The sequence below is a fragment of the Schistocerca gregaria genome, chromosome 5 (genome assembly GCF_023897955.1).
Source record: "Schistocerca gregaria isolate iqSchGreg1 chromosome 5, iqSchGreg1.2, whole genome shotgun sequence".
NCBI lineage: Eukaryota > Metazoa > Arthropoda > Insecta > Orthoptera > Acrididae > Schistocerca > Schistocerca gregaria.
The window spans coordinates 351,236,704-351,261,276 of record NC_064924.1 but is presented as its reverse complement, the minus strand read 5'-3'; the positions used below and the strand labels follow the sequence as shown (position 1 = coordinate 351,261,276).

Genomic DNA, 24,573 nt, shown 5'->3' with positions numbered 1-24,573 from the left:
CCATGAAATAATGGAACATTTTTGTTGCTCCTTCATAGTTGGTAAACTTGATTGTTCCAAGGATCGCATAAGGATTTCAGCAATTTACAGCGTTCAGCTCATTGTTGACAGCCGTCTGAATTGGTCAATGAATCGATTGCTATTGAAAACGAAGAAAACCGAATTTCATGTTGTTGTTGAACACTTTTATTTGAAGGGTTGGACTGCCTCACAAAGCAAAACAGAATTAGATGGCTCTGCACCGTCACTGAAGACCATTTACTTCTGGATTAATGAATTTGAACGTGGTCGCACTAGCACCGAAGACGAAGCGCTCTCCAACCATCCAACTGGAGTTACCACGAAGGAAACCACTGACAAAATCAATTATATGATAATGCAAGACCGCTGTATAAAAATTCGAGAGATCCTTGGGACTGTAGGCATGTCAAATGGGCGAATGTGTAGCATCCTGCACGGAGAGTAGGCTATGAGGAAGCTGTGTGCGAGGTGGGTATTGCAATCGCTGCCAGTCGACCAAAAGCTCATCAGGCACAAACTTTCAACAGACTGTCGCAATGTTTAGTCGCAATCGACAAGACTTTTTGCGCCGATTTGTGACTTGATGAAACCTGGATCCATCATTGCACACCATAGTCAAAACGGCAGTCAAAACAATGGACAAAGTTGTCAGTTCGTAAGGTGATGACCACTGCTTCTTTTTTTTTTATTATTCTCAATGAATAATCCCCATATATTACTTGGAAAAAGGCAGAATCATAACTGTACTTTATTGTGTTTCATTGCAGAATCCTTTGAAACTTATGTTGCGGAAAAAATAAAAATCTTGGCACACCAAAACGTGCTCTGTCACCAGGATAATGCACCACCCCATACGTCACCTATAAAAATGACCAAAATACATGAATTGGGCTTTGTATTGGTTCCTCATCCACCCTATTCGCCCGACTTAACCCCAAGAGACTTTCTCTTCTTCCGTATTTGAAACTTTTGCTTGTTGGAAAGAAATTTTCATCAGATGAGGTACAGAGGTAGTGATAGTTGCAGATAGTTGCTGGTGTGGGGCCGCGCATTGTCATACTGGAGCAGCACTCTCCTTTGGACCACTTTCCTTGTCGCCTTTGCTGAATGCTTCGTGTAAGGGTGTTGCAGTATCGCTTAAAGTCATCAGCAGTTGAGACACATTCAGTGCTCCCAGGATGCCGCGATATTGACAGGCAACCAGTCCTTTGTGCACGGCAGTTAATCATTTATGAACATGGGCTGGTCAAGAACAGAAGCATTGACATGGTAGCTTACTGAGTAGAATGCTTTTTAAAAACCAGGAAATCCACCACACTGTCTTCATCCAGGGCCTTCGGGATGTCGTGCAAGGATAAGGAAAGTATCATTTTATATGAGCAACATTTTTGGAGTCAATGTTGGTTTGTATCGATGGAGGTAATTCTGTTAGAGATAAGGTACCTCATTATGTGTGAGTTCAGAAAGTGTTCCAAGATTGTACGACACAGGATCATCAATGAAAATGAGTAGCAGTTTTGTGGATCATGTATGCTGCCCTTCTTACAGAGACGTGTGTCCTTTGCATCCTTCTAGCCGCTGGGCACAATTTTTTCTTAGAATGTTCTACATAATTTCTGCATAGAATCTGCTTCCATCTGGTCCTGGAGCCTCATTTAATTTTAACAAGTTTGGTGGTTTCTCAATGCCACTGACACTGCTGCCTGTACCTTGAATTATTGCATTGCCAACAGAATCAAACTGGGGCAGTGGAGTCCCCAGTCTTTCCCTCTCATCTCGTCTGGTAAGTCTCCCCTGACCGTCTGTTCTGCGTGACTTTTCCGAGATCTGCCGCTTTTCCTAAACCAGTCCTTTTCATTCACTCCTCTTCCTTTCCCTTCAACCCTTCTGCCAGCAGGAGGAGCCACTGGCCCCAAAACTTGCAGTAGTATAATCTTCTTTTATATATGTGTTTTCCTGCCACCACTTGATGAGTAGCTATCTGATTACATTAAATTAAATAGTACATGTTTTATTGTAAGAGATAATGTGTAATAACCTCTCATGTTGTTTGCATGTAAAATGTGTTATCTTATTCTCCCACACGTCACCATTAAAGTTCTCATTCTTTGCACAAATTTTGAAACTTTGAGAGGGGTAAGATTACAGAAGAACTTTTTTTTTTAACTTATCTTGATTATGTTGTTGTTGTTGTTGTTGTTGTTGTTGTTGTTGTTGTTATTGTTATTGTTATTGTTATTGTTGTTGCTGCTGCTGCTGCTGCTGTTGGCTCAACACCTCATTGTGTCCAAGAGTACGTTCTTACTGCTGAAAATTTTGATCTTGCGTTGCAGGTTCTTGAAGACAAAATAACAGAGGACGAGTTGCCTGTTGCTATGAATATCCTTTTTATTTTATTCCATTCTTCTAAATCACATCGACTTTATTACTTCCACATTAAGAAAACTAATAATTACATCACTGATGACAAACTTATAAAAAGTCTGTTTCCATCTGAGGCATGCCCACTACTACTTACAAACTGTGGTACTCACAATTTCCAAAGAGTTTACAAAGCAAAATTGTTTACAAACTTTCTTGACAGTAGAAGAATCTTTACCAAATTGTATCATTATTTAATAAATACATCTAGAAACAAATTTAATAATTAGCATTAGATAGCACAATTAATAACATGAATTTTAAGTAAGCCACAAATTTTGTAATTTCAATTAGTTTTAAAAGAACAGTAAATTTAACTATTAGTACATATTGATTATAACACATTAATTTTTTTATATACATTTTAGCCTGAAATATAGTGTACAAGATCATATGAATTCTCCCAGTGAAACAGTTGAAATAATTTTAACCCACGTAAGGTTTGATAGTATACATGATATCATTTATTTCTATAAAAACAGGCAATGTTAGAGGAGGATGACTCATTATAAGTGCAATTCTGTTTTCTTTATTGTACATTTATTGTAAACACATTGTATTTAAGTGTTGATGTGTTGTAACATGGTAAATATTGTAACAACAGAGATCTTGATCTGTCTTAATCTGTCTGCCTATAAAATTGTATGACATAAACTATACTTTCAGCTCAAAATTATCAGATAGAGTCCATGAGCAAATAATAATGAATAAATAAATAAAAATAAATATAGTATTACTATGAGATGCTTTCATTTGGTTCTTGTTTCTAGCAGCCAATTAGTCCTAATTAAACATCTCAAGGCAATTTCTCTGTTCTTTTTAGGTTAAAAAAGGATGTTAAACAATGGAAACTCCAGGTAGCAATATCAACAATGTAGAGAAAGACAAGTTACTACTTACCATAAAGAAGACTCGTCAAGTTGTAGATACACACTATTGAAACACTTACATAAAGCTTTTAGCTAGAGCCTTCATCAGTAAAAGAGAGCCACACACTGTTCACACACACAAGCAAAGCACACCTCATGCACACATGATTGCCATCTCCGGCATCTTGGGCAGAAATGCAAAAGTATCTCCAAATTTTCTGTAACGGACATCGTTTTAAGACCTCTGATTCATCTTAATAGTAGACTATGTTCAAATCACCATCCAGCCATCTTGCTTTAGGTTTTCATTGCCTTCAGGTGAATGCTGACATGGTTCCTTTCAGAAAGATACATCAGATTTCTTGCTTGTTTTTCTGCAATTTTAGTCATGATGAGCTTTTGAATAAACCAAGTGGTTCTTTAGGTTAAAATCCAGTGAAGGTAGTTTACATTTTCAAGCAGAAACTCGAATTATTCCAAACCACTTTTGACACTCACCCCATGTAAATTGTAAAGCTGGTCTGTAAGTGAGGCTCAAGCCAGTCCCTTCCACATTTGTTTCTTATATCAAAGACAATTTTCTATATATTAAGAATGGAGGAGATTATACAGACAAAGCCTTTATTTCTTGAACCAGAGGCAGAAACATGGAATTCCACAATCAGACACATGAAATCTGTCAAATGAAACCTAAACATTGCATACTCTGTAAATACTTATCATACTTCACATCATAGTATACACATTTTACCCTTCAGTTTGCTTTCATTGCACCTGTTCCCTGTGTGAAAATTTTTAAATTCTCTTTTGTAAAGGAGATTGCCGTGTTTATTCCACAACAAGCTGCTTAGTCGCAACTTGGTATCTCTGTTTTATTTTCGTGCATTTAAGAGAGGCACTTTTTGCTGACGACAATAATAACGAGAAAACTGAATTTTTTTACTCTCATGTATTAAGTTGACCTTTTTTCCGGTTTTTGTTGTTGATTTCATTTTAATTACACACATTGTATTTGACTATTGTAACAGCATACAAGCATTCTGAAGATGAATCTATGGATGTATATGTTGAATATCTTTAATTAGTATTACAGAAAGCTTTCACTGTTGCATAATGTTACACTTTAAAAAGGTTAGTGAAGTGAAGTGCAGCACCAATTGCATTAGTCTTCTGTACACGTTTCAGGATTCAGATGATGAAATATCACACCTAGAGTGGGAGACTGTCCGTGTTCGATTTGTGAAAGCAGGCACCTTGGACAAACTTGTTGAGAGTTTAGCAACCGATGATGGTGAACTTGAATCTACTTATATTAATGTCTTCCTGACCACATACAGAACTTTTGCCAGTGCTCGACAAGTGCTCACTCTGCTGCTTGACAGGTAGAAGCTGCTTCTATACATATAGTCATATTAAGTTTTAAATGAATTTATGTGGTACTGGTACATATTCTTTAAAAGTTCAGCAAGTCTGATATGATGAAGGTGGTAAACATTTAATTATAGACTATATCTTAAGAGGAACAATACTGATCCAAAATACAATTTACTGGGCTTCCTGAACTTTTGTTTCTATAGCATAAAAAGGACAAACAAATTAATGGTATTAATTGCATACATCCATACAGTGCTTAGTTTTTCCATACAAAACTTGCTAAGATTTGCATCTGCTAGTTATTTTTTTGTTGTGTTATTTTCATCATTGTTGGTGTATTTTTCATTAGCTATTCTATGGTTCATAAAAATAGCTGTAATTAATGTAAAATGGCAACAAATAAATTCTGTCATTACATCATGTGTGCACCAATTGTACACTGATGCCATTACATTTGACCTGTACTCATGAATGGCATTCAAGCTATCTTGCCCTTAAACTATAGAGTTCTACTTATCAGTATTGGGCCTAACGTAGACACATTGTTAGCTACAGTTTAAGAATAATTTGTTCCATTATTATTCTATATGCAACAAAATTCAGTTCCTCTACAACAAAAAATAACATACAGCAATTTATGACCTTTTAGAGCCTTTGATTTTAATTTAATTACACTGTTTAGACAATACATTTATGTAATACAATAAATTTTGTTCATCAGGTATGAACAGCTAGCAAATGGTAAACTCGACTTACCTGAAGCAGTAATGGAACAACATATGAAGTAAGTATCAGAAGCATACATAAAGTATACACTAACAGCAAAAGATAAATAGTGAAACGGAAGTGAAAATGCTGCCTTGTATATTGATAAACTTTTATTACATGATTTACTTTTAAACTTTCTTAGTTTAAACCACCATATAATTTATTCAGTAAAAATTAAATTAAAACATCAGAAAATATTACAAACCAAAGTAAAAAAGCAGCAGTTTGCTTAAATATCTAGGCAAATTATCAGCTTGAAGTTTGAACCAATTGGCATTCCTAATCTGTTTGGTAATCAAATATTTCGAGGTCTCAAGAATTTTGTTTTTCACCAATTGAACACATTATAATCCTTTTATACCATCATCAATGGATTTCTTTATTATTTAGCTTCTTATTTGGTTGCATATTTAAATGCCACCAAAAACATAAAATACTGGTTTGTATGCTAGGAAGCCTGTTAAATGCATTCCACTTCAACAATGCCATTGTCAAGAAAGAGGTGATTGGTGTAGGGAACACATTTTTTTTGTATTTGGCAACAGTGGTCCAGTGAGATGTTTTCCGACCAATCCCGCTTCACTGTGGCAAGTGATTCTGCTCATCAGGTAGTGTGGAGAGAGCAGAACACATTTCACAGCACAGAATGTTAACGGATGTTTTCGGTATGATTTAGGCACTATGGTGTGGGCAAGCATTACGCACAGTGGCCAAACACTGCCGCATATCTCTGAGCGAGGTACCATCATCACACAGCAGTATTGCAGGGAGATTATTCTGGAACATGTCTGTCTGTTTAGGGGTGCAATAGGTCCCTAATTCCTGTTTATGGATGAATGTACCCACTCATATAGAAACATTAAGGTCTCGTACACACTGAAAATTGAAGATATCAAATGCCTGGAATGGCCTGCATATATCCCTAGCCCTAAACCCTGTAGAAAATGTCTGGGATACTTGTGGCAGATGTGTTTCTCAATGAACATTCTCTCACCAAATCGTGTAAGGACTGGAAACTGCTTTGAGAGAAGAGTGGGACTATATCTACAAGGAGTCCTCAATGGTTTGGTAGCCAGCATGAATGACAGGTGCAAAATGTGCCCTTTACATTGGGAGTCTCACCTGTGCAAACATGAATGTTATTTATCTCAGTTATCCTGCTTTCCCATTTGGTGAAACCTGTACCAGTTGTCATTCTAAATACTTTACCACTCCACCTCTATTACATATGTATTGTGTTTCATATCATCCATCATTGCCTGTAATTATTAATATCAATTAATTTGTCGGTTCTTTAGCAAGTGTCAAGCAGTGTAATATTTCCATGTTGTATATATTTCAGTTTTGTTTTGAACGTTCATTACACTGATTATAGCCAATGTAGAGATTTACATTACTATTTATGCTATTCATTTATCATGTGTTTACTAAGTTTTATGAGTATTTTGAATTGTGAAATGTCATGTTTCTTTCTATAAAATATTCTCAAACATTTTTACTTGTAGGACTCTAGTCCTTGCATTGCATGTCTGGCTGGATTCATTTCCTGAAGACTTCAGAGATGCCCCAATGCATCCTACTCTTCATCAGCTGCTATACTTCTGCCAACAGTATCTACCTGAATCAGAACTTGAAGTAAAAGTACGGCACAGGCTTGACAGGTTCAACAAGGAAGACCAAATGTTAGGTATGTTACAAGGTTACTATTAAAATTATTTTATGGTATTGTGTTTCTACATTTTTAAGACTGTTTCATGTTTCTGTGTTACAGCTTCTCTTCAGATTCTCATAAATTCTAAAAAGAATGAGCACAGTAATTAAAAATAGTTTGATTGAAGGGTATACAAAACACCAATATTCACTTTCATAACAATGTAATAGGTTCTTTGCAGATGACAATGAAATATCACTCTGCAGCCTCTCCTCTTCCTGCCAATTGCTACATTGCTTTCCTGGCTTCTACTACCTGTGTCTTCTTAAGCACATTCAATGGATGCCATTTTGCTAATTATCTAAGAGGAACAGCTCATATTAGCTCATGAAAAATGGAGTTAAACTTAATAACAAATTTGCTGAAACCATAAGAGCAAATACTGAAGTTAAAATCATTGAAGCATATTGAAGTGTTTGAATTGCACTAAATAAATATTTAAGTTTATGAAGTGTACAATTTTTCATATGTATGCATAGAAATCACTTTCATCTGTACATATTTCAACTAATTTTTCCAGTGTCTTATGCATATGCTGTTTTTGTAGACAATGGGACCAGTAAAAACACAATACAACAAAAATAGATTGTGAGCATGATCATAAGGGTTTTAAGTATTACTTTAAAAATATATATAATGAATGTTTTCATTTGATTGCAGGTATGTATCTAGATATACACTGGAATTCCCATGTCATAGTACCATATCACACCCCAAAAGTGCCAAAATAAAATGGCACAACTCTTTGCTAAAGTTGAGTATCATGCAGTAATTCTTTTTCAAAAGCAGGAGATTTTCCTGGCACAGTTACAACATTTTCACTGCTGCTGGAAACATATTATCACATGATACTCCTCTTTATCAGTTGGCTGCACCATTCTATATTTTGGCTCCTCTAGTGGTGTGCTATGGTAATGTGGCACTGGGATAACAATGTTTACCCAGACATGTACTTCGAATGGAAAAAAAAATTCTTTATGTAAGTTTACTTGTTCTAGATGATAATTAAAACTTTGATTATTGCTGATACATTATGGTAGATACACTGAGGGAACTGGTGCAAATGGATGTCAGAAGGGATGGGAGAGGAAAAGAAAGAAGAGTGTGATAGAACATGAGCAATGAAGAGAGGGAGAAAGAAAGTGGCATAACTGATTGAGAATATAAAATAAAAAGAAGCACAACTGGAAGAAGGGGGAGACATTTGCTTTACTGTAATTTAGTTGACAATCAAGAAACAAGCGTTATTTTACTTTGATTGTACATATAGTGCATGTCTGTCTTAGAGAGGTGTGATTTTGTCTGTTCAGAAACTTACTGGCACCAAATCAGTGTGTTCACAACAGATGTCAACATTCAAGAACTTACAGTCAGATGTTACTGTGTAATGATATATATACTCAATGTTCCTACAAGTTGTGTGATGCAGTTTAAGTTTTGGTGGCTGCGATGAGTAGACCAGAAGTGTTATGTCATCTGCTGAGAGGCTTGGAGCCATAGTCTGACTGACACCTCTTATTTTCAGTCTGCTTCATTATAATTATAAGACTGTGTCTGTATGCCATGAGTTGTGATTGAAGAATTCTCAAGTTGTTTTTTGTTCTTAATAAGAGTTAACCATAGGCACAATGGTCTATCTGTAAATACTGGAGTAGTTGCCTTGTAGTTGGTGCTTGATGCTGTATGAATGAGGCAGAGAGGACATAGCCAGGGCATAAGAAGCAGTTGGTACTATGAGACAAACAGCAGGAAAAACTGTGCCATTGCTCTCAAGAATGAACTATGTAGATCCCACTAATGAGGAGGACCTCTAGAGATATGGGACAGTTCAAGATACATATTAAAGAAGGGGAGCAACTCTTAGAAACTGAAACTGTATTAACAGTGAGTTACCACAATACTGCCTAAAGCTATTCATGCTTATACTAGCTAAATTTAACCAAGTACATTTCAAGGAAAAGCAATGTTTTGAAACAGTTTGTGGTGTAATATACAACTTGTAGGAAGGAGCCTATTGACTTGCAGTTAGAATCAGATTAGTCTTGTGTAGAACCTAATGTTCAGTTGCTGGTAATAGTCCATTTCTTCTCTTAATATATTTCTCTTTCTTTTAATAGCAACCATGCATTTGCATACTTCAATTCAAAATGTTGAGTGCTGTCCTGTTGAATGAAGCCTGTAACATATTGCGGACACTTTAATTCTTGTTCTTTGTATTCACCACAGGCCCCTAGTCACAGGAAAGTGTCAGAAATGTGGTATCAGTTCCTTTAATAATATCTGTTACTCTGGCTCAAATAGGGATCAAATTCAGATAGTTCTAAAAAGTATAGATTACCATTTACAACTGATCAGTTACATCATTGTTTGATGTATTTCTGATCTATGTGAAAAAAAAGGAATAACTGATCCAGGATATAAAAACATATGGGACGCCGCACATGTAATATTTAATTGATCTACCTAATTGTGTTATGGAAACAGGTGAAAGAGAAAATTAGAAACCTTATTTAAATTACTCATAAAGGTCCAAATGTTTGTAACTGGTTTATTTTGGTCATTAGTGTTTCATTTTTATCCAAATATGTCAATTGCATGTAGTTTATTAAGTTTCCTAATAAGCAAATCATCTTAATAGCACAGATCTGTAGTACAATAATTCAAATAATATACTGACAGAAAGACATGTATTATTATTATTGTTGTTGTTGTTGTTGTTGTTGTTGTTGTTGTTGTTGTTGTCAATCACAAGTTATTCATAATGTGAACTAAAGTCCCTGAAAGTGTCAGTTTTCTCACAAATAATGTTTGTTAGTAATATCTCTAATTTATTTGTTACAGATTATTCAGAATATTCCTCTGGCAGCTTATGTTTTCATCCTTCCCTTGTCAATGGCAACTCTGCTCACTTTTATCACTTTCCTGATGTACCTGAGAGGCATTTTGCTGAACAGCTGACTAGAATGGACAGTGTAAGTTTTTTAAGTATTCATATTTTATGAGCTTTATTTCTTAGTGAACAAAGACTTTATGTAGTGCTAACAGATTAGCTTCAGGGGTTAAGTGTCTCTTTCAGGTCCTATTTCATGGAAATTTTATTGGTAATGTCTAAATGAGAAAAATATAATGATAAATAATAGACATTTTTTGCTAATATACCAAACCAGAAACTACAAACTCTGCTTATGATACACATATTGTTATTTTATTAGACATAAGGAATGGGGACAAAAATAAAGAATAAGGACAAGGCAGCAGTAGTAAAAGAATACTCATTATAAAATTAAATCTATTTTAATTCAGGAATTATTGTATATATTTATTATCTATTTTGATTCTCATTTAATCTTGAGTAACTGTGGTGGTCTGTGACAAAGTAGTAACATGTTAGAATTGGATGGACCCACTTTTATAATCAACTGCACAGCAATATTTTATGTCACAGAATCCCACAAATGTTTTAGTCTGTTAACAATAAACCATATGCATATGGATATACGGAATACTAATGTTATGAAGTATGAAACAGATAAAAGGGAGAGAGAGGGATGAGAAATGGATGTAATCTGACAATTTATGGCACTCCACAGTAACCCTTACAAACTGTTTATGAACTGGACTGGCCAGCCTCTAAATTTTTCTTTTTGAATGTAGTAAAAAAAGGAAAAGCCTTGGCAGAATACATACGGTGGTATGAGAGAAAGACAATGTGTTATATAGAAGAAACACATTAACAAGAAGCAAATTTTGTAACATACTTTTTGACCTCCCATTATTAATTAGAGCACACAGTGTGACTTACAAAGATGTAAAGCTTGCTACCCTCTTCCTTCAAATGAATACATTTGAATATGTCTGGGTGGTAAGTTATTATTACTTACATCTAACATTACTATTAAAATAATCAATTTTTGACAATATTATGGAATTAGAGAGATAAAAGTCTACTCGCCAAGTGGTGGCATGAGAAATCATGCATAAAAGAAGATTATACTTATGCAAGCTTTCAGAGCCAGTGGCTCCTGCTTATGACAGAAAGCTTGAAGGGGAAGAAGGAGGGGTGAAGGAAGAGGACTGGAGAGGCTCAAGAAAAGGGGTAGATTTAGGAAAAGTCACCCAGAACTGCGGGTCAGGAGGGACTTACCAGACAGGATCATAAGGAAAGACTGATTGTTCAAAAAATGGCTCTGAGCACTATGGGACTTAACTTCTGAGGTCATCAGTCCCCTAGAACGTAGAACTACTTAAACCTAACTAACCTAAGGACATCACACACAGCCATTCCCGAGGCAGGATTCGAACATGCATCCGTAGCGGTCGTGTGGTTCCAGACTGTAGCGTCTAGAACCGCTCAACCACTCCGGTCGGCGACTGATTGTTCAACGATCATCCCTTCTAATCCCATCCAGTAAATCTCCCCTGACATACATTTCTGAGTGACTCTTCCAAAATCTACCCCTTTTTCTAAACCTCTCCAGTCCTCCCCTCTTCTTCCCACTTCAACACTTCTGCTGGAAGAAGGAGCCACTGCTGTGAAATCTTGCTTAAGTATAACCTTCTTTTATTTTTGTGTTTTCCTGCCACCATTTGGTGAGTAGATTTTTCTACATATAACATTGTATTATACATACAATTTTCTACTGTCGTACCAATTGTATTACTAATATTACTAGCATTATTTGTTAAATTTACACAGTAATTGTCTTATATTATATAGGTCTGCATTTTTGGCAATTAATTTGTGTGTGTTCAGACTTTGGGCTAGGTTTTTCTGTTTCATAAACTTATAACTAGTACACTAAATGAGTCTGCTATTGTTTTGTATTTCTCTGAGAATATGAAAAATAGTGTATGGCTCTATGGTAATTTATTGCCATTTTCATTAATTACACGACTTAGGTATTCTATGAGAGATTACTTTTATCTAGAATCGAGTCTGATTATTTTTCTCTGTTACTGACAAGCTGATTATTTGTGCAAGTGTTTAGATTATATTTACTTTCATTCCAATTGATCTGTAGTGAAGAGGTCCATGATGTAGAATATGTCAGAAAAACAAAAAAATGTGTTTTATTTATAAGGTAATAAACATATAATAGAACTACTACAATACTTACTTACAATGAACACATCACTACACTGAAATGGTGCAGATGTTAGATTGTACTTTATATATATAGATACACACAAAAATCAGTTGGTTCTACTGACAAATTCATCAGTGGAGTAGTTGACCACCAATAAATCCTTTAGGCTTCTCTTAAACTGAATTTAATTGGTTGTTCCGCCTTTTATGGCTGCTGGCAAGTTATTGAAAATGTGTGTTCCTGAATAATGCACATCTTTTTTTACAAGAGTAAGTGACTTTAAATCCTTGTGAAGATTATTCTTATTTCTAGTATTGATTCCATGAATTGAGCTGTTGGTTTGAAAAAGTTATATATTTTTAATGGCAAATTTCATTAAGAAATAAATATATTGGGAAGCAGTAGTTAGTATCCCTAGTTCCCTAAACAGGTCTCTGTCAGATGTTCTTGGTTTCACACGACATATAACTTAAATTGCACATTTTTGTGCCCAGAAAAATTTAGCTAGGTTTGATGAATTACCCCAAAAAATAATTCCAAATAACATAATGGTGTGAAAGTAAGCACAGTATGCCAGCTTTTTCATTTTTATATTCCGTATGTCTGACAGAATTCGCATTGCAAATAGAAATTTGTTAAGACGCTTCAGCAGTTCTGTGGTGTGTTCCTCCCAATTGAATTTATTATCATGCTGAAATTCCAAGAATATAACACTGTCAACTTCTTCTATCTGCTTGTTATCATATGTTATGCATATACTCTTGGGACACCCCTTACAAGTTCTGAACGGCATGTAGTGTGTTTTTTCAAATTTTAGTGACAAAGCATTGGTTAGGAATCGGAGATTAATGTCCAAAAATATGTTATTATCTGATCTTTCTAAGACTACACCCGATCTGCTATTTATTGCATTGTTGGCATCATCAGCAAACAAAACAAACTTGGCATCTGGTAATGTTACTAATGGAAGGTCATTGTTATACACAAGAAAAGGTAAGGGCCTTCAGATGGAACCTTGTGGGAACCCACATGTAATTAGTTCCCAGTTTGATGATGCCTGATAGCTTAATATAGTATGTCTCTTTCCTAGTAACACCCTTTGTTTCCTGCCAGATGTATAAGATTTGAACCATTTTGCAGCATGTCTTGTTACACCATAATATTCTAATTACTTAAAAGTATATTGTGATTGCAAAACATACCAGTTGCCAGCAATTTTTTAAGCACACTTTCACTGTAAGTGTAGATAGCCTTCTCAATACCAGAACCCTTTAGAAATCTTAACTGCAACTTTGACAGTATGTTATTTGTGATAAGATGGTTATAAAGATGATTGTACCTGTCCTAAAATGTTTGAGAATGCTGGCAAAAGTGAAATTGGATGGAAATTTTATGCTCTTTTTTTTATCTGTCTTCTTAAACAATGGCTTAACTTCAGCATATTTCAACCATTCAGGAAATATTCCACTGACAAACGACTGGTTACACAGGTAGCTTAATATGTTACTTAACTCAGAATCACATTCTTTAATTAACTTTGTTGATATTTCATCATACCCACTAGATGTTTTTGATTTTAGAGATTTTATGGTGGACATTACTTCTGCTGGGGTAGTGAGGGTCAAATTCATGTTATGGAGGTTACTTGAAATGTTTGGTCTGAGGTATCCCATGGCAGCATCTACAGAACCTAACAACACCATCTTTTCAGTAACAGCTATAAAATGTTTGTTGAAAAGTTCTGCTACACTATAAGCATCTGTCACCAATGTATCTTTTACTCTTAATGCTATTTGCCCCTCTTCATGTTTAGTTTTACTGGTCTCATCCTTCACTATATCCCATATTGTCTTTATTTTGTTATCTGATATGACTATCTTTTCCTTGTAATATATTTGCTTTGATGTCCATATTACAGACTTTAATATTTAGAAGTATTTCTTGTAATGTGCTATAGCCTCAACATCAGAACTGTTTCAGATTGACAGATACAGTTTTATTTTTGTTTTATGAGATACCTTGATTCCTTGAGTAATCCATGGCTTCTTTGTAGACTTCGCTCTAACCCTGGTTAATTTTGAGGGAAAACAGTGTTCAAATGAGGTAAGTATTCCACATAGAGTACTGAAGGAGCAGTGGCTCTGTTTTTGAAAGATATGACATTAACAGTATGGAATGTGCTTTTGTAATTGCATACTCCACAATACTGCTGTTGAATAGTGCCACTGGCAGACTGTAACACAGTACAGCCTGATCGAAAAGTTGTTTGTATTCTTAGATATCATAAGCTGACTCTAACTTGAAGTCATAAACTTTCTGGACAATATGGTTGGATAGTTAATTGCTTGTATGACTTTCTGATGAACTGATGACATTGAGATGCCACTGATTACTTCATTGTGTACTATGGTGCCCTTTGAGTTCTATGATTGTGTAATGGTGTATGAGAAATACAATTAAATTGTGAAATAATGCTGATTTATACTAATTTTTTTGTTTCTAGGTAAAAACATAAATAGGAAGCATTATAGCTCTTTTCATGTATGTGGGATTTAAAAAAAAAATAATGTGGGGCTTTTAAAACTAATGTAATGTATTTTTCAGGTAAAAGTTCATTTTATATCTCTCAACGGATATAAAAATAGGTGTCTATTAAAATAAACCATTTCATTTAAAACAGGAGCTGTTCAAAAAACTTGTTCCTCACCAATGTCTTGGTGCCATTTGGTCACGACGTGACAAGAACAGAAGCCATGAAGCTGCAACGGTGCTGGCCACTGTAAATCAGTTCAATGCTGTTTCATTCCGCGTCATCAGTACAGTCCTTATGGATCCTGACATCCGACCAAGTGAAAGGGCAAAGGTGATAACAACATGGATAGACATTGCTCAGGTACATATAACTGTAGATGTTATGAGAATATAGCTAGCAACTTATGCTGAATTTAGAATGCTAACACCAGAATGTCTGTTGATAATCCACTTGCATACCATAAAGGTGCAAGATAGGATGAGGGAGTGGGAACCCAGTAATGATAGCTGCAAATGACAACAGGAGAATTAAATAGGTAAAAAGCATGGTATATTTGAATATACAGGATACAAGGGGAATGCCTACGGAAGGCGAACATGGCACCAGCTGCTCATAGAAGCTATCACAGCTAAGTCAAGACAGAGCAATGTCTGGAGTGTTAGGAGTGTGAAGGAAGGTGTGTGTTGTTAGGTCAGAGACTGAGGGAAGAGAGAGGAATTCCTGGTGGAACTGGCACTGCGCCCACATTGCCCAGAACCTCATGTGACTGTCTTTCCATCCTTCCTGTTGCCTGTTACAGGCAGTGCTTGTAAAGTGTGCTTTTTCAGAAACCTCAACCAGTGGGAACTATTCTCGACCTGCGATGTAGGCCAGGTTTGGCGTAAAAATCATGGGAACAGTCCTGCGAATGGTTAGCAACTCGGATTGCCAAAGAGTGACAATTTGAGAACTCGGAACATCTAATCAAACATTCACTAATTCATTCAAGGAGGTGGCCAGCTGAACAACCCTCTGCCTTGCCACACGAGTGGCACCTCACAAGTTTACAATATTTTGTCAAAAGCTTTTTGAAAAAATGGGTTGCCTGATTGTTAGGCTTACTGGCTATGGGAGGGTGAGTATTAAACAACCTGAAATTTGTTGGTATTGGGACTTCATTTAACAAAAATGTATAATTGGACACTCTAGTGTGCATAACTGATGATGGGGCTGGAGATTGTTCAACCTGTCTGTGAAGACCAGGCTTCAAAGACCAAAGAAGTGGTGCGGCAGTGCAGTGGGGTGTAGAAGTGAGGCAACTGCGCTAAAGATAGATGTTGTGTTGCTCACTTGGTAGCACATGCATCAGGAATTTGTGGTACAGATCTTCTACACTCTGTCCAGTGGGCATTAGAGGGTGCTATAAGGCTGCATCATTCAATGAAAGGGGTATAATTTTGAAGGAGCTGTATTCATTAATGATTAACGTCTCATTTAATCCAGGGCATAACTTTTCAAAGTAAGTTACTTCTAAATTATAGTAAAAAAAAAAAATCGAAAAAAAAGTTAAGGGGATTACTGTTGATACTGAAGTTATGTTGGAGATCATTACAAAATAGGAGAGGAGAAATGGGTAGCCTTTAAATATGCGCAATCTTAATTGGGGGTCATCCCATTCAGATCTCCAGGTGTGGACTACTCAGGAGGACGTCCGTATCAGGAGAAGTATTGGAGGGCAGCGTGGAGGGTAAAAATCGTAGAGGGAGACAAAGAGATGAATACACTAAGCAGTTTCAGAAGGATGTAGGCTGCAGTATGTACTGGGAGATGAAGAAGCTTGCACAGGATAGAGTAGCATGGAGAGCTGCTTCAAACCAGTCTCAGGCCTGAAGACCACAACAAAAACAACCAAATGTGGATACATATTTTGTCATTAATAACACACAAGAACTATGAATAACTGTCTTGGAGTCGTCAATGAAAATATAGAACTTCCACAGTTATTATGCTGATTGTAACACACAGATTTAAGAGAATGTGTTGATCATCAGGCATTAGCTAATTTATAACCAGGTAACACAACAAAGCATTAAACTTCCTGCAAATACTCTCAAGATACTGCTGAAGGCAGTATACTCTACAATTTCATTCTACTTTCTACTTTTCAAGTTGGATAGTTGCTCATTAACAAATTGATACAAATCAAATGACTACTACTCCTTTATGTGAAGTGGGGTAGTCAGTTGACAAATTGAGATTAAAACTGACTGTACTAGTGCACTTAAATAGTGATACCTATTGAGATTTAATAAACATAATGGTTTATCTTCTCTAATAATTAATCAGTACCTGTGGTTTGCAGTCTCACTATGTTCATGAGGAAAAATCTTCAGGTAACACATACATACATACACTAATACATACACTATGTGATCAAAAGTTTCCGGACACTCCCGACAACATACGTTATTCATATTAGGTACATTGTACCGCCATCTACTGCCAGATACTGCACATCAGCGACCTCAGTAGTCATTAGACATTGTGAGAGAGCAGAATGGGTCACACTGCAGAACTCACAGACTTCTACCGTGGTAAATGCCATCGACACCTCGCATGGTGTAAGGAGCATAAACATTGGATGACTGAACATTGTGTAGAGTGATGAATTATGGTACACAATGTGGCGATCTGATGGCAAGGTGTAGGTGAGGCGAATGTCCGATGAATGTCATCTGCCAACAGTAACATTTGGAGTTGGTAGTGTTATGGTGTGGGCATGTTTTTCATGGAGGGGGCTTGCACCCCTTGTTGTTTTGCATGGAACTATCACAGCACAGGCCTACATTGTTGTTTTAAGCACCTTTTTCCTTCCCACACAATCGAGCACCTATTCCTAATGCACGCCCTGTGGTGGAGTGGTTACATGACAATAACATCCCTGTGATGGACTGGCCTGCGCAGAGTCCTGACGTGAATTCTATAGAACACCTTTGGGATGTTTTGGAATGCCAACTTCATGCCAGGCATCACCGACCGTCAATGTTACCTCTCCTCAGTGCAGCACTCCGTGAAGAATGGTCTGCTATTCCCCAAGAAATCTTCCAGCACCTGATTGAACGTATGCCTGCTAGAATGAAAGCTGTCATCAAGGCTATGGGTGGGAAACACAATATTGAACTCCAGCATTACCAATGGAGGGAGCCACAAACTTGTAAGTCATTTTCAGCCAGGTGTCCGGATACTTTTGATCATGTATTGCACATACATACAGTATGTAAAATAAAAGACAGGGGTTGCATTTGACATTATACTAAAACACAAATTTTGAGTGTACAAGGAGTACATAGTTAATACCATGGAAGCAAAAAGACCTTTACTTCAGCCTGACAAAAATACAGTAAACGCAAATATAAAGTGTTTGTATCCCTACATGAGTGCCTCGAGGATCAAAAAAATCCAGGCAGACTTTGCCAAATGTCTTAGCTTATAGTTCACAAAATTCATTGAAAAGCACTAGGAGTATATGACATTGAATAACTGAATCAGTACACAACATTGACATCATCTGTCACCTTTGTGGCATGATCTCGATCTCTGTTAACAGATTATACAGTAATGAACAAATACATAATTGTATGTCACAGTCAGACACTAGATTTTAGATTACATGTTTCATCTTCAGGCCCCCTCTCTTCCTGATAGTTGCTGGTTGGCTGTGACTTGGGGACAAACTGTTTATGTGAGATATAGCATTGCTTACAATAGTCCTTCTCGTGCAATACTCACATGATTTTCCAATTAGAAGCAGAACCAGAGGAGAGGAGTCACCACTAGCCAGCATTACAGTCATCTTGTAGTTCTGGTGATATCAGTCACAGATGAGTGAAGCAACACTATACAAGCTAATTTACCCCTTCTTGTGGGCTGTGAGTCAGTAGTTTGTAGCAGACAGGTATTAGTTATATGGAATGGACCCACTATTGTGCTCATGCATTTCAAATGTTAAATCTGGCAGGTAAACAGAATGTGATGTCAGCATATGTTAAAAGTATATTTCAGTTTAGCAGACAGTTAAATTGTAACTGAGATGCAGTATGGGTAGGTTGCGAGATAATGGCGTGCTATGCGAATATGAAAGGCATCACACAAGGGCAGCGTACTGGCAGCTGGGTAAGCCATGAAAAACACACAGCTTATTCTGATGTCAGATGGCACAGCTTAACTTCTGTGGAGTGGAAGAAGGGCACTCATGACATCATGGAAAGTAATCGCTGCCTGCTTGGGAACAGCAAGCAGGGATCTGGAAGAGTAGGAGAAGACAATAGCCATATGATGGCTCCGCATCAGCCATGCACACACCTGGGGAAAAAGAGGGGGAAGTGAGAATGGAAAATATGACGCCCTGTTCAATTCATAGTATTGCTGAAACAAATTGTAAATACTGTGCATTATTTTTGACTTGTACAATACATACATTTTCACAATAAAAGAACTATACTGAAGAGGTGGGTATGCCTTTAATGAAAGTAGCATAGCCTTCAAATATATTATGAGAACTACACCCATAAGATCAGGCTTGCAATTCAGTCTCATTTCAGTAAAGAGAATTGAATACAAAACCATTATCTTTTTTACAAATCAATCTACTTATAATGAATGTGAGGAAACAGTGATGATGACAGAAAAGTGAAAATTAATGACAGAACACATCATGTAGTTTCAATGAATGTGAATAAAATTTATACTTAAACAGGCTCACTCATAACATAGAGGAGCAAAAGTAACAAAAAACATAAACTGTATAACAGGTAGTACACTGATTAAGATAACAGCTCCTTTCTCAAGGCAGTGACATAATCGATGTATGTATAACACATTGATAAAATGGGGGAAAATGGATGAGGAGATTGGGGTACTGCTTATATTGGCAGGTAGCCTGATAAGTTCCCACAGAGGACATGGTACCACTTGTCTCTTGCTGTGGCTGCCAGCATGGCATGCGAGTAGCCCAAGTGCCCATCCATCTCGCTATCAGTACATGGTCATCAACTTGAAAGGCATTTAAGTGCTGGTCATATACTTTCAACATATGTGGCTTTCTTCTCTAAGTTTAACACAGTGCAAACATTTAGACAGATCTGCACTGTCTTGTGATTGGAGGCCATAGATATGCTTTGAATGTAAGGGTTACTCTGATGGTGCTTGGGGCCAGGGATTTTCTGTGCTTCTGAATATCTTTCATAGTACTGGATTTGACTCGTGGTGGTTCCACCAGAGGGCAAGGATGGCACTGCTTGTCTGCAATGGTGCTTCAAGCTACTGAAGTACATGAGTACAGAGCAGTTAGGAGACTGCTCTGTAATCATGTATTAGTCCAAACTTATTGGTAACAAATCTATCAGTCTGTCTTCAAATTGCTTCAATATCTTCATTCAGTTTGATTTAGTGGAGACCTCCAAATACTCAAGCAATACTCAAGTATAGGTTGCACTAGTGGCATATATGAGGGTCTTCTTTACAAATGAACCACACTTTCCAAAAATTCTCCCAATAAACTGAAGTGAACCATTTACTTTCCCTACTACAATCCTTAATATGCTCATTCCGCTTCATATCACTTTCTGTGTTATACCCAGCTATGTAAATGACGTGACCGTATCAAGCAGACCACTACTGATGCTGTGTTTTAACATTGTGGGTTTGTTTCTCCTATTCATCTGCATTAACTTTAATTTTTCTACATTTAGAGGTACCTGCCATTCATCGCAGCAACTAGAAATATTTTTATAAGTTGTCTTGTGTTCTCTTACAGTAACTCAATCATGACACCTTCCTGTATGCCACAGCATCATGAGCCCCCCCCCCCCCCCCCCCCCCCCTGCAGGTCTGGGGTAAGAATAGGTCCGAGGTATTCCTGCCTGTCGTAAGAGGTGACTAAAAGGAGTTTCAACCGTTTCGGCCTTCCATGTGATGGTCCCTCTTGGGGTTTGACCTCCATTTTTCAAAATTCTACAGAAGTACGAGCCTTTTGGGGAAGGATGCCTTACATGGTGTATCACTGGTCCTCAGTGCACTAAGACCTTGGCAGTCAGCATTGTAACGGTGTTGTAACCGCACTCACTATTCCTCAAATTGGGCCTAAACGCCTGATGGGCTGCACAAGTTACACCCATAGTGTGCCCCCACCTGCACCTATGATCATGATGGACTTTCCGTGACACCCGAAATCCAGCACGGTAGCCAGCCCATTGTGGTGGGGTCCTCATGTACCCTCTCGGTTGTAGCCCCCTGACAACACAGGGATTGTACTGCCGATACCTGAGCTGCACCCTCCCCACGTCGGCCAAGGAGTAGATGACTGTCTCCTTGGGGCATCAGGACTCCCGGCAACGGTCTTCCTGCCAGGTGGCCCTTGCTGAGGCTGGGTGGCGCCTGTGAGGAGAGACCTTGGTCAGAGTGGGTGGTATTGGGGCGGACGTTTCGCAGATGAAACTTCAACATGTATCAGGTCAATCTGCGGCCGAGTCTTTTAAAAACAAAGGTACTGTCTCTGGTTCTGGTTCTCCTGCCCTTTCCCCCTTGACCACTTCCCTGGGAGGAAGGACAGGCCCGCCGGCTTGGGGTGAAGTACTTCCCCCACTATTTAGTCTGTTCTCGCACCAATGGGGGGACGTTCGCCACCTCCAAGCCCATGTTCTTAGTCCAGCACTTCGAGGACATCTTCGGGGAAATCGAGGCTCTCAGTAAAATGCGTTCAGGGTCTGTTCTTATAAAGACCACCTCCGCCACACAGTTGGTGGCGCTCCAGGTGTGCGACCGACTAGGGGACATCCCAGTGTCCATTGTCCTGCATCTGGCACTGAATAGGATGCAGGGGGTTATTTTTCATCGGTACCTCCTGCTGCAAACTGATGAGGATCTCGGGGCCAACCTGGAGCGCCGAAGCGTGCATTTCGTCCGGCGAGTCCAGTGCGGCCCCAAAGACTGTCGCATCAACACCGGGGCCTTTATCCTCACCTTCGAGGGGGACGTTCTCCCGGAGAAGGCGAAGGTGATGTGCTACCGGTGCGACGTGCGTCCTTACGTCCCGCTTCCTACGCGCTGCTTTCAGTGTTTGTGCTTCGGACACATGTCATCACGGTGCGAGTCTGAGCCCCTTTGTGGCGATTGTGGACGTCCTCTTTGTGAGGAACATACATGCACCCCACCACCTCAGTGCGTCAATTGTCCTGGCCTCCACTCGCCTAGATCTTTAGACTGCCCCGTGTATCAGAAGGAGAAGAAGATTCAAGAATTAAAATTTTTGGACCATCTCTCTTATTCTGAGGCCAGGAAGAAGTATGACCGCCTCCATCCTGTGACGTTAACAACTTCGTTTGCCTCATTCGTGTCCAATCCTTCCACAGTATCCTCACCCCTATCCTGTCCCCCCTCCACCTCCTCACCCCATCTGGGGTCTATGCCTCCACCTCCCAAATCCCTCCCTTCCAAATCCTCCTCCCTCGTGGCCCCTGCCCCCTCTGCCCCAGGGGCCACCCTTCCTCCTCCTCCTCCTCCTCCCCCCCCCCCCCTCCGCCACCTGAGAAGCGATCCTCTTCTCAGGCGTCCATCGGGGAAACGTTCCGGCCCCCGGCATCCGAGGTCCAGCGTTCCAAAACAGACTCCGCGTGTGAGGACCTTCTTCGGGTCCAGCCCACCATCCCCGTGCCTCATCGGACTTCCAAGAAGGCCCCCTCTCCACCCCGGCGCATTTCATCTGACACTCCATCCGTGAGTCGCTGCTCCTGGCCGTCATCAGTTTCGCCGGGACGCTCTGCTGCCAGGCGCTCAGCTGTCCTGTCGTCGGCGAATGATGCTGCCCTTCCTACGCAAGCCAGGAAAGTGGCCGCAGCTGGCGACGACTCGATAGATCAGGATCCACCTCCCGCCGGTTGTAGTGTTGTTCCCTCGAAACCTGGCCCTCTGCGGCCGTCGAGGTGACGAGCTCTTCACCCGTTTCGTTCCCCCTTTTTTCTGACTAGCAATGGCTTTGTTACATTGGAACATAAGAGGTATTCGATCTAATTGGGAGGAATTACAACTGCTCCTCCGCCTGCACTGTCCGCTTGTCCTTGGTCTCCAGGAAACCAAGTTGCGCCCAACTAACCGTATTGCTTTTACCCACTATACCTCGGAGTGGTCTGACCTCACCCCTGTAGACGGTATACCAGCTCATAGTGGGGTCATGTTGCTCGTTTGGGGCGATGTCTATTACCATCCCATCCCATTGACCAACCCACTCCTAGCAATAGCTCTCCGTATTACTCTTTCTGCCTTTACTTTTTCTGTTTGTACTGTCTACACTCCATCATCATCCGCACTTAGTTGGGCTGACATGATGCACCTGATTGTTCAGCTTCCTCCGCCGTTTTTATTGTTTGGCGACTTCAATGCCCATCATCCCCTATGGGGCTCTCCTGCATCCTGTCAGAGAGGCTCCCTCTTGGCGGATGTCTTCAACCATCTCAATATTGTCTGCCTCAATACTGGCGCCCCGACTTTCCTCTCGGACTCTACTCATACCTACACCCACTTGGACCTTTCGATCTGTTCTACCACTCTTGCCCACCGATTCGAGTGGTATGTCCTTTCTGACACCTATTCGAGCGACCATTTCCCCTGTGTCATTCGTCTCCTGCACCACACCCCATCCCCACATCCTTCGAGCTGGAACATACCAAAAGCTGACTGGGGACTTTACTCCTCCCTGGTGACCTTTTCGGACCATGATTTTCTCAGCTGTGACAGTCAGGTCAAATACCTCATGGCTGTTATCATCAATGCTGCCGAACGTTCCATTCCTCGTACTACCTCTTCTTCACATCGCGTTTCCGTCCCCTGGTGGAATGAGGCTTGTAGAGACACTACCCATGCTCGACAACTTGCTTTACGCACCTTTCGCCGCTGTCCTACGTTGGCGAATTGTATTGGATACAAACGACTCAGAGCGCAATGCCGTACAGTCATCAAAGACAGCAAAAAAGCTTGTTGGGCCTCTTTCACCAGCTCCTTTAACAGTTTTACTCCCTCTTCTGTCGTCTGGGGTGGCCTGCGCCGGCTGTCGGGCATTAAGGCCCACTCCTCGGTACCTGGCCTGACTTCAGGTAATGAGGTACTTGTTGATCCTGAGGATGTGTCCAATGCCTTCGGTTGCTTTTTCGCGGAGGTTGCAAGCTCCGCCCATTACCACCCTGCCTTTCTTCCCAGGAAAGAGGCAGAAGAGGCTCGGCGACATTCCTTCCACTCGCTGAATCTGGAAAATTATAATGTGCCTTTTACTATGCGGGAACTCGAACGTGCACTTGAACTGTCCTGGTCCTCTGCTCTGGGGCCAGATGCCACTCACGTTCAGATGCTGACACACCTTTCTCCGGCAAGCAAAAGCTTTCTTCTTTATACCTACAATCGCGTCTGGACCAAAGGTCAAGTCCCCATGCATTGGCGTGACGCCGTCGTTGTTCCTATACCCATACCCGGGAAGGATAGACACCTTCCTTCTAGTTACTGCCCCATTTCTCTTACAAGCTGTGTCTGTAAGGTGATAGAGCGCATGGTTAACGGTCGGTTAGTTTGGATTCTTGAATATCGACGGCTACTTACCAATGTTCAATGGGGCTTTCGTCCCTGCCGCTCTGCTGTTGACCACCTTGTGACCTTGTCAACATTCATCATGACCAACTTTTTGCGAAAGCGCCAAACGGTAGTCGTGTTCTTCGATTTGGAGAAGGCTTATGACACCTGTTGGAGAGGAGATATCCTCCGCACTAT

The 24,573-nt window shown here is 39.4% G+C and overlaps 1 protein-coding gene across 2 annotated transcripts in view; it reads left to right on the top strand.

The window, feature by feature from the left end:
* Positions 1-24,573, top strand: part of LOC126272618 (ral guanine nucleotide dissociation stimulator-like 1) — a 518,089-nt gene that overhangs the window by 443,607 nt on the left and 49,909 nt on the right. For both annotated transcript variants that reach the window (XM_049975577.1, XM_049975576.1), the window contains exons 3-7: positions 4,497-4,693; positions 5,407-5,469; positions 6,959-7,140; positions 10,006-10,136; positions 14,932-15,144. In XM_049975577.1, the coding sequence (XP_049831534.1) occupies positions 4,497-4,693; positions 5,407-5,469; positions 6,959-7,140; positions 10,006-10,136; positions 14,932-15,144 (786 nt within the window). The remainder of the gene's footprint in view (positions 1-4,496; positions 4,694-5,406; positions 5,470-6,958; positions 7,141-10,005; positions 10,137-14,931; positions 15,145-24,573) is intronic.